This window comes from Centropristis striata, chromosome 10, assembly GCF_030273125.1.
Source record: "Centropristis striata isolate RG_2023a ecotype Rhode Island chromosome 10, C.striata_1.0, whole genome shotgun sequence".
Lineage (NCBI taxonomy): Eukaryota > Metazoa > Chordata > Actinopteri > Perciformes > Serranidae > Centropristis > Centropristis striata.
The window spans coordinates 13,206,643-13,217,244 of record NC_081526.1 but is presented as its reverse complement, the minus strand read 5'-3'; the positions used below and the strand labels follow the sequence as shown (position 1 = coordinate 13,217,244).

General features: G+C 43.5%; 1 protein-coding gene across 1 annotated transcript; it reads right to left on the bottom strand.

Annotated features, from left to right (window-relative positions):
* Nucleotides 1-277: 277 nt before the first annotated feature.
* sik1 (salt-inducible kinase 1) lies at nucleotides 278-10,383 on the bottom strand. The gene is made up of 14 exons (XM_059343398.1): nucleotides 10,074-10,383; nucleotides 9,094-9,297; nucleotides 8,887-9,003; nucleotides 5,742-5,805; nucleotides 5,464-5,625; nucleotides 4,981-5,105; nucleotides 4,762-4,885; nucleotides 4,450-4,670; nucleotides 4,076-4,225; nucleotides 3,873-3,983; nucleotides 3,521-3,746; nucleotides 3,180-3,434; nucleotides 2,895-3,084; nucleotides 278-2,781 (listed from the first exon to the last, which is right to left on the bottom strand). Exons 2-14 carry the CDS (start codon nucleotides 9,244-9,246, stop codon nucleotides 2,268-2,270), a joined length of 2,412 nt encoding a protein of 803 aa, XP_059199381.1. The 5' UTR covers nucleotides 9,247-9,297; nucleotides 10,074-10,383; the 3' UTR covers nucleotides 278-2,267.
* Nucleotides 10,384-10,602: the final 219 nt, after the last annotated feature.

Genomic DNA, 10,602 nt, shown 5'->3' with positions numbered 1-10,602 from the left:
ATGATGTCAGTAAATATTGCCAATGAATGATTGAAAAACAGTCAAACAACAGAATGTTTAGGAAGTGAACTTTATTTAAATAAATAGCAACATAAATAAACAATCTTTCTTGATATAACATTCTCTCTCCTTTCCTCTCTCTTCCTCCCTGCGCACACACACCCTCACACACGCACACACACACACACACACACACACACACACACACACACACACACACACACACGCAAATGCTCACACAGTCAAGTAACAAATAAGGAAAAAAATGAAAATGAAATACTTTTTATCCAAAGTTTATCAAAAAGGGTCATCTTACAGATTTGCATCAATAGTTTTAGTGTTTCAATAGTTTTTTTTCCATCATGAGAAACAAAAAAAATGAATAAAGTGCAACTCTTGTTTCTGTTTCGGAGTCAGAGAAGAGAGAGGTCAGGGAAGATATCAAAAGGGCCAATAACGGAGCCAGTCATCTTTCTTTCTTCGGTGTAGCGATCAAAGACGGAGACCTCTGATCGTGGGTTTGTTCAAAGGCACAGGTGTTGGTAGTGAGTGCAATCAACCAAAATTTAACAAATATCAACACTGCATGTTTCCAACGCAGTACTGGGTTTGGAAAAACACTGCTCTTCTACCAGTTGTTTCACAGATAATTGAGAACTAAGCTTACAATATTACACATCTCTTGCAGCTTTATAATATGACATCTGAACTTGACTGCACAAATAAATGAGTTTGTTTCAGGTAATTTCTACCTATTTCTAGCCACTTATGGACAACTGAAGAAAGTTCAACTTCCAGCACAACATGGTATTGCTATGTTCTGTTTTTTTGTTTTCTTTTTTTCTTCTTCTTTTCTAGAAAAGTACAAAAATGAATACCACCATGGTCCTGATAGTAAAAGCTAGAGATATTAACAACACATGTAGCAGTAGGATTTGGTGGCAGCGGGATTTTTTCTCAGAGCGAAAGCTAAGGAGATCATGTGAAACAAGCTCGCTAACCACCGTGCTACATTTCGAGACAGCATTCAAAGTGAAAAGTCAGTAGTGTATCTGTGATAGATCACCCATCTCTTGTGCTGTTTGCTCTTTGGTAAAACCCAAATGTTTTCTTTCAGGTAAAGAACTACAAGCATGCTGTGTGAAGAAACAGCATTTTGATGCCTTCCTCTCAATTTCTACAGTATTATGTTTTTATGTTACATAACTAGTACCTGTTCTATTCAGCTAGCTAGCACAGCAAACAGACAAATTAAAAATAATAACACAAAAACCTCAGGCAAATGTACATTTTGACCATCCTATGTAGAGCCTTGTCCTTCCTTTGTATTTCAATGTGAAATATTGCACTGTTCCCACAGTCTTTGTTCTGTCCATATGAAAACCGTCATTCCTCTGATATTCTGGGATTGACAACATTTTTAAGGGATTTTTTTTTACAGGATTCCAAATTCTTGGAGGTAGTAAAAGCATCTAGCACTAAGGTGCTCATCAAACAAAGGTAATACAGGTCGTTGTATCCACATGCGTTGGTGCTACCCAGCTGATCGATGTACCTGTTGTGCTTTACTCAATCAGCGAGACACCGTCTTCCTTCAGTTTTGGCTGATGAGGATGTAGCAGTCTTTCTTTGCGGCTTGAGGTAAAAGCAGAATTTGCGTAGCTATAATCATCTCGCACAGAAAAAAAAAATCACAGTTTCAATACAAATCAATCCTTCAGTGAAGCTCAGGGCACTATACTGTATGTTCATTGCACTGCTACAGAGAAACTTCTCTTTGTAAAGGCGAACAAAGTGGGAAAAAAATAATTTTGGTCTTCTGCCCAGTCAAGTGAAAAATATCGAGAGGAGGAAATGACACAAAACGTGTCTAAAATAAGAATGAGGAAGAGGGAGCCTTCCTGTATTCGACAAGATAAAACAGCATCAAACGTGTGAGACATAATTGTATCGGCTAGCGTCAGCTCTCATTTTTTTTCAAGTGAGTCCATCATGGAGTGCATGAGAGTCTTTCAGTCTATTATTGCTTCTCTGGCTGTGTGGTACGGGTTCAACGTCAGAGTTTGGTTATTGCTTAGTCTTTAGCTTATATGATATCAAAAGTATACACGTGTGGACACATTCTTACATGTGTAACACATGTTAACACATTTGTTGCTTGCATCAGCTTTTTTGTTCTTTCTCTTCACTTCTGCTCTCTTGTCTTCTCAGTTCAAAATCAAGATTTTTTCCGTCCATGAAGAGAACAATCACTGGTCTCTATAGTTTTACTTCACCATCACACAGCTGCTAAGCTGCTGCTGTGCAGACAGACCCAACTCCTGCATGTCGGGGGTTGTGCCGGAGGCCGAGCCCAAGCTCCACATCACTGGCTTGGACAGGATGGGGAACGGGCCTTGTGATTGGGGCTGCTGTTGGAGGCTGATGTGGGGGTGATGGTGGGTTTGCTGGCTGATGTGCAGACGAGCCTCAAGAAGGTAAGCAGCGGAGGCTACAGGGGACAGAGAAGAAGAGTAGCAGGATGAGGAGGACGAGGAGCAGCCGGAGGAGGAGGTCTCGAGGGTTTGTTTCCAGGGGCCGTGCTGTAGACCCACTGAAGCCTGCTGAGGAGGCAGGGTGGAGGGGGCGGGGGTTTCAAACATGGTGGAGGAAGCAAACACTGTCGCTGGTGGAGGAGAGGGTGACTGCTGCTGTTGGGCCAGAAAGAGCAGGGGGTTCTGGGTAGGTCCTGTCGGAGCGACTTGGACCTGAGGCTGGGGTTGGTGCTGGATCTGAAGCATCCTGGAAAACAGAGACAGAGGATCAGACTCTAATAACATCAGGGCTGTTCAAAGTCCAGCACTATCAGACAAGAAAACAAAGTCCTTTCATGTAATCATTTTCACGTGTCTCACCTTTGCTGGTGCAGCACCTCCTCCAGCATGCTGCGGTGCTCAGACAGAGTTGGACCCAGTGACCCTCGGCTGCCGCGGTTAGAAGAGGGCGGCGGAGCAACCTGCCTGGTCAGACCCTTGATCTTATTTAATCCCAGAAGCCCTTTGGTGCGTGTGTTTTTCCTCAGCTGCTGGCGGAAAGCTTTGAGGCCTGTGGAAAGACATGGGAATGTGTTACACAATACTCCTTTGATGCGATAATTAAAAAAAATCTGAGAGGGTAAATGACACTCCGTGCTCCTGTACCTTGTGTGAGGGAGGTGTCAGAGGCTCTGCGACCCTCCTGGAAGCTAGCAGCAGGCAGGCTGCCCTGGGCCTGGGGCAGGAGGTGGGAGGACAGGGTCAGGGGAGCTCCAGCAGGCAGCAGAGCTCCACTTTCAGCCCCAGAGGCCAGAAGTGTTGACATCTCACCCATAGCAGTCTGCAGGGTGGGGGCTGGACTGGATGAGGACTTCAGACAGCTGTCAGAAGAGGCACCATCTGAGGGACTGACTACAATACCTACAGAAACAGAACAGGGGAGAAATTAGACTCTGTATATGTGACAGAGTGTGGATTGACACTGTAAGCTTTTGAAACACACTTACATGGAGGGTTGCACTGGTGGAAACGGGCTGACACCTCAGCCAGAGTGTGTCTGCGGGAGGTGGTGGTGGGAGGGAGCAGAGGCCCGAGAGTTTGTGTCGCCTCCTCCTCCTCCAAGTCTCTGGGTCGCACCTCTTCGCTGATGCTCGTCTCCAGCAGGCTGTTGGGTGAAATGGAGCGGTTCCAGAGCAGTCTGTTCAGGCTGGCCTCCACTGGAAACACCACACGCTGAAACAGAAGGAGATGAACCGTTGATTGACAGAAGACAAATAGGGCTATGAGAAGATAATGGCGGTGGGTGAAGTCTGTTAACATCTAAACCGCTTAATACTGTCGAGTTTTATTATCATTTACCTGGAACAATCCACCTTGGTCATACTCCATCTCTGGATACACAGGAGGAGTGCTTTTGGCTGGAAGTGAAAATGATGTGGGTCTAAAGCTGTCAGTGGACTCCATGATCACCTGGAAGCAGAAAGCAAGCAGAAAATTAGATCTCAAGTAAAAAACTGCAGGGTTAATCAGGACTAAGTGCAACTTGAAGCTGGAGTGCTCACCTCTGGGCCGGTGGAGTCGGAGGTGCTCCTGGGTCTCTGGGTCCAGGTCCCACACTGGCGGCTCAGCTGCTGGCTGCGATGCTCTCTAACTCTCTCCAGCAGCAGGTAGTAGATAGCAGAGAAGTGATTGTAGCTGCTGCTCTGCAGAGACTAAAGAAAATGACAAACAGGAGGTTAGTGGTGTTGTCACTTGTTTACCATCTGTGCCCCTTAATTGATCTCTTCCTGTCTTACATTACATTTACTAGCCCTGGGCAATCCTTATTGTTAAACCTTGAGGACTTCATTTTGCTCTTTCCTTCTATCTTTTAGAACTAAGATATCATTTTCCTTCACAAAGTCATAAAACATCACAATTTTTCTCCTTCACTCACCTCAATGGTCTTCTGGCGGTCGATGCCCAGTGTGTTCATGATGCCCAGCACTGGTTCACTGTAGTCCCCCAGGTTGGAGTTGTATTCTGTGATGGAATGGGAAAGGGTCTGGTGGGCAGCTGTCGGGTCCGCCAGCATCCAGCGGTGCTGCTTGATCTGGGCCACGCTGATCCTCCTGGCCGGGTCCACCACCAGCATCTTACGGATCAGGTTTTCACAGTCTGGAGGAAGTAAATGAGAAATTAGTCTTGAACGCTTTGGATTTAGACAGGAATTTAAAAAATATTTTTCATGATTTTGTTGCCATTATACCTTGAGACATGAAGAAAGGGATTCTGAATCGCCCCTCTGTGACTCTCTGTCTGAGTGCAGGAAGGCTGGGTCCATCGAATGGAAGAGAGCCGCAGACAAGAACATAAAGCACCACACCAAGGCTCTGTGAATGAAAAAGCAAAATGGAGAATATTAGCAAAAGAAGAAAATTAATGCTTGACTGAATAAAGTGTACATATTTCCATCCTAAAAGCTTACCCAAATGTCCAGCTGAGGCCCTTCGTACTCTTTCCCTTCAAACACTTCAGGGGCAGCATAAGGCGGGCTGCCACACCACGTAGACAGAGGCTCCCCTGCATTGTAGAAGTTTCCAAACCCAAAGTCTGCAAGACAGGAAGAGATTCACAATGATTCTGTTATTCAAACTTGTTGTTTTCTCTACATTCCAGCATGGCAAGCTCAGGGCGCTGCAGGGCGTCTGAGTGTCTTATGTAATCTATCACCATGATGTTCGGAGACATTCTTAGACTGGATCATGAAGTGTATTAACACACTCTCACACAAAAAGACTAGTCTTTACACAACAGTCATTTGATTCAGAATGTTTTGAGAAGGGCATAATACTTTCTTCAGGAATAAATGATAAAAAAGCAGAAAAAACAGAGAGGTTTAAAGAGATGGTGCCAGAATCAAAACATTAATTTCTCATTATCGTATAACATTTGCATGTGGCAGACTTACCAGCAAGTTTGATGTTCATATTGGCATCCAGCAGCAGGTTCTCAGTTTTTAGGTCACGGTGAACGATGTGGTGTCGGTGGCAGTAGTCCACGGCTGTAAGAATCTGCCAAAACTTCTTTCGTGCCTCATCTTCACTCATGCGGCCGTTTGAGGTCAGGTGGTCTGGAGGGAGAGAGGGTATTTTAGTTTAAATCCATATATGAGACAGACATGTTGTGTTGAATTATGATAAATGGATTTAGCCTATAAATAAAATTCAAATTCAAAGCTGGACTCACCAAACATTTCTCCGTTCTTTGCATACTCTGTCACAATGTACAGCATGTCTTTGGTCTCCATGACCTAAAAGAGAAAAGAGCAAACTTTAGTTTTAACCAACTAGGTCACTGGCAGCTGACGATTATGAACAGCAAAACCTGTTCCAAGTCCTTCAGTTCAGCCCGCTGCAGGCATCTCTTGGCATGAGATATTTTTGAACCACAAAAATCCCTGTCTCATTCTTCTCCATGTACTCATTCCACAGATACAAAACACCAACACCCTGACTTTCCATGAAATGTGTTGTTGCATAAGCCGGCGACTTCCTGCATTTATATCGTGTTTTTAAGCCCTCTTATACCACAAACCCAGAGGGGAAACGTGTAAAGGCATATCTTCACACACACAGACAAACTACTATCAAATGGTTGGAAATGTTCTCCCTGAGGCTGACACTTGTTGGCAACAGATTCTTGTGTTGAATTTCAAGCTCCCCCTATCTCTTTATTTCTGCGAACCAGAGAAGCGGATTCACACAGACGGTTCACATGTGTCCCGTCTAGTGTATCAAAAGCACCATAAGCGCAATCACTCACTGCCCGGGCCACTATGTAGGCCGGAAAGACACAATTCCCAATCCTTTTCCTGGAGCTCATAGAAAGAGCCTTCAGGGACTGAATAGAAAAGGTTGCACAACAAAACAATTTTTGCCAGATGACAAAGCCCTGTCTGGGAAAAGCTGCTGGCCAACTTTGAATTAAATGTCACTAAATTCCACTGAATGGTGAAGCTTAATTCTTTTCAGCCACCAGTACCCAAGAGAAGAATGATTCAATACACAGACGCCTCCAAGCGCAGAGTAGTCTTTATCTGTGAGATAGGGCAGATCTCTGGGGCTCTGTCACCTTGAGGTGCAGCTGACGTCACGGCTGTGAAGAACAGGCACGGCACGTCAAGGACCCTCAAACCAACCCTGGAGCAGGATTAACCCCTTAACATCCATATTTTCCATTGTATTTTACATGAAGTAGCTTAAAGTTATGTATATTTCTGTGTAGGGTTGCACAAGAAAAATATTAAAGTCATCATTGTGGGATTTTTTTGCGGGGATCTCTACCAAACAAATTTTTTTTCTTAAGCCTCTAGAATATTATTTGTAGCTTGGGACTGGGCAGCATCACAAATTGTCCAATATTTCAAAACGTATTGCTACTCCTGCAATTCGCACTCGTCCATACTACAATCTTGATAGAATTTTATTTAATCGTCCAGTTCTGTTTCTGTGTATCTGCAGATCAGCAGAGTTTGAACTGATAGCCCCACCGCTGGGAGAGTGGGGTTTAAGAGGATAAGAGGGGAGTGTGTGATTGATACAAGGTCAAAGAGAAGCTGAAACAAAGTGAAAGGGAAAGGCTTCAATGATCCTTGACGAGAGAGGGGAAAATAACATTTTACCCTCCTGGGACCTGTGAGAGAACGGAAGCAGTATCTGATTTTTCAGGCCAGAGGTCTCAGTCCGCATCCTATCATCATCGAGTACCAACCATCTGACTAGCATCACCTCTGACAACCGAAGGGCACGGAAAGAAAGGACGCATCACATGCCTGATAGAGGTCATACATGTTAGACCTCAGAGCTGCGATAGCATATTTTACAGCGTCTGGATGATCGTCAATCAATCGTATCCAACTTCTCTTTACTATAAGGCGATATTGTGATAATGAATTGTTTAAAAATGGCACCTTTTTGCATTATAGCTCATTTATAATGTGTGATGGTTGTATTTGTCCATTTATATTGTCTTTTTTTTACACTGCCATCTTGGTCAGGTCCATTATTAAACATAAAGGCCCTGTTTTACCAACATGGAATCTACAAAATAGGTGGTTATTTCATATTCTACTTAGTTATTGAATTACCAGAAAACATGGTATACTGTGATATATATCATAATTGAGATATGAAATGACCTGTTTCGGGATTGAAGATTTTGGCCATATCACCCAGCCCTAGTCAAAATACTAAAAAATGTTCATTACGGTTACCTGAAGTCCACAGTGACATTTTAGATGACATGTTTTGTCTGAATAACTGCCCTAAACACAAAACTTTTTAGTTGACTACATACAGAAAAGCAGCACACTTTCCACAGTAACAAGGAAAGGTTTGGCATTTTTACTTGAAAAGATTTATTAATTCTCTGTTGATATAATAATAGTTTAATAGACTAATTGTTTCGGCGCGACACAGTGGGAAATCCTGTTAGGGATTCTAAGAAATAAGGTTATCAAGAAATACGGCTCTGCTGCTTAAAACCGGACGTGAATAATCCTCTAAAGTCGCAAAACAGCACAGAGCTAAACAAAAGGAAGAAAAGTCCAGAGAGAGAAAAAAAAGAAAGGGCATTGTGTGTGGGTGTTTGTTTGTGTGGGTGTGTGTTTGTTTGTATCTTGCCAGACGCGTGCCACTCCACTCGCAGGGCCAGCTGAGGAGAAAAAGCGGATTCTTTCCACTAAGTCCTAAATTTGATTAGCAGTAAATCTTTGAGAGGTGGCCTTCACGTGCCACGCAGACACATTGCACTTGGCGTTAACAGATGCTAATTGAACTTAACGTTGAGACCTGTGGACGCATCTCTAACCAGAAGTCTCCTGATTTGCCTCTGCTTCCCATATCTCTGCAATCACCTCTGCCCTTACATAACAAAAAACACCTTACATTGTTCCCAGCACTGACTGGTACCCATGATTCTCTCTCTCTCTCTCTCTCTCTTACACACACTCATGCAGACACACTCACACAGGGAGGTCAAAAGGGATTGCACTAATGCTGTTGTGCTGTACTTATGATTCAGTGTGCTCTGAGAGTCAGCAGCTCACCACTAGCTAGTACAAACCACTTAGATAACAAATGCCCCTTATTTTTGCCACACATAATGGCACCGCTGCATCCACATATCAACAATAATGAGGCACAATGCTCTGCACCGCACCGTAGTTACTGAGGGAAACACATTTTTCTCGCCATTTTGCAAAGCTTTCTACACCATTGCATATTTTACTCCTGCATGCATTCATACAAGAGGACGAATTACAGGTTGAACACTGCTGCACGCCATTCTGCACACATGCATGAAACACTGCAGAAAAGGAAAGAATACACACCTGGTACAGTTTGATGATATGGGGGTGGTTTAGTAGCTTCATAATCTGCACTTCTCTGTAAATCTTCTCCAGGTTGGAGGGGTTCAGTCTGGTCTTGTCAATAATCTTAATGGCCACCTAAGAAAAAATGATGATAAAAATTATAAATGGGGGCAAAAAATAAATTTAAAGATCATGCATCTGTGAACATCTGCAAATTCTGCTGACCTGCGTTTTGGTGACTTTATGTTTGGCCAGTTTCACCACTGCAAAGTTTCCCTTCCCCAGGGTGCGGATGATCTCGTAGAAGCCAACCTGCAGCGGTCTTCCCTGGGCAGGGCTGGTCTGAGCCCCCCGGCTGTTCTCTGTCATGATCACCATGATGCACCAACGGTCTGGAGTTACAGCGTTGGGATTGTGTAAGGCAAGTACCTGCAGAGACAAACACAATGCTTTTTATTTTAATGCATAAGAACACATGCCTTCAATTGGCAGATGTTTTTGTCTAATTCAACCTAAATTCAACTTCCTTATTCCTTAGAATAAATTGTCGCAATCTTTAATTTTTACATTGTACAAGTAGTATAAAAAATATTTTTATTATAGTATTTTCTATTATATATGTTTCTTGTATATGCACCATTGCACAAAAGCAAAGTCCTTGTTGGAAACTTTCTTATAGATAGATCAGTGGTAGAAAGTAAGAGCTCACTGGTGTGGAATGAGTGAGCTGCTGTCAACATTAAGTTAGTTAATGTGGTCAAAAGAAAATCATTTTAAGCGTACGAATATTTTTATTTTTATTAAATTTATTAAGTAGGTTTTCACACACAATGGATTTGCTGTGGTGTATTTGTACTAAATATAAATATAGATTAAGGAAACACCAGCATAAATAGAAAATATTAAAAATAGAAAAAGACAACATTTAAAAAATTTAAATGGTTGATACAACATAATATGGAGTTATTTTAATTAGGAACGGAGCAGTATAAATAGGAATATGCAAGTTAGATAAGGTCAGGTGGCTGTACATTAAGGTAACGTTAGTATGGATACATTCAATTTTCATAATGTGTTAATAGCCATAATTCAATTACAAACTAACTAAGACTAAAAACGAAAGAAGCTTTGCGTTGTGTAAGAAAATAAAGTTACAGAAAGGGGACTGATGTCAGTGAGTAATGGAGAGAGGAGCCTCGTCTTACCTTAAAAAGCGGACATAAACCACCTTCTCTCACAGTTTAGACAGCTTCCAGAAAAAACGTAAACCATTCCACAACCAGAGCGAACAAACAACAACAATAAAGAAGGAAAAAGTGTAGAAAACAAACGCGGAGCAACTTTTTCTGCCCGTTTATACAACAAGTCTCTCGGCCCCGGGACTCGGCTGCGGCCGGTGTGTGGCTGTGCGCTCCGCCGGAATGCAGAGCAGAGGGTTCGGCAGGGGGAACTCCTCCTCCTCCCCCTCCTCCTCCCGGTTCTCCGCCTCCCTCCCTCCGCCACCATAACAAATTGATACCCACCTTATTGACGTCACACCCGCGTCAGAGCTCCGAGCTGGGTGCAAGGCAAGGCCGGGCCCGCGCGCAAGGCAAGAGTTGCTGGGCAACCGCGCGGCTCGGGCGCACGGTGACGCGAGTGCTGATGGAGGGGTTGCCTGGAGATGGGGACGGTGACGTCAGTCGTAGGGATGTGTCACCACGTGATGTTTCCCTCTGCCGGTGAAGTGAGCGC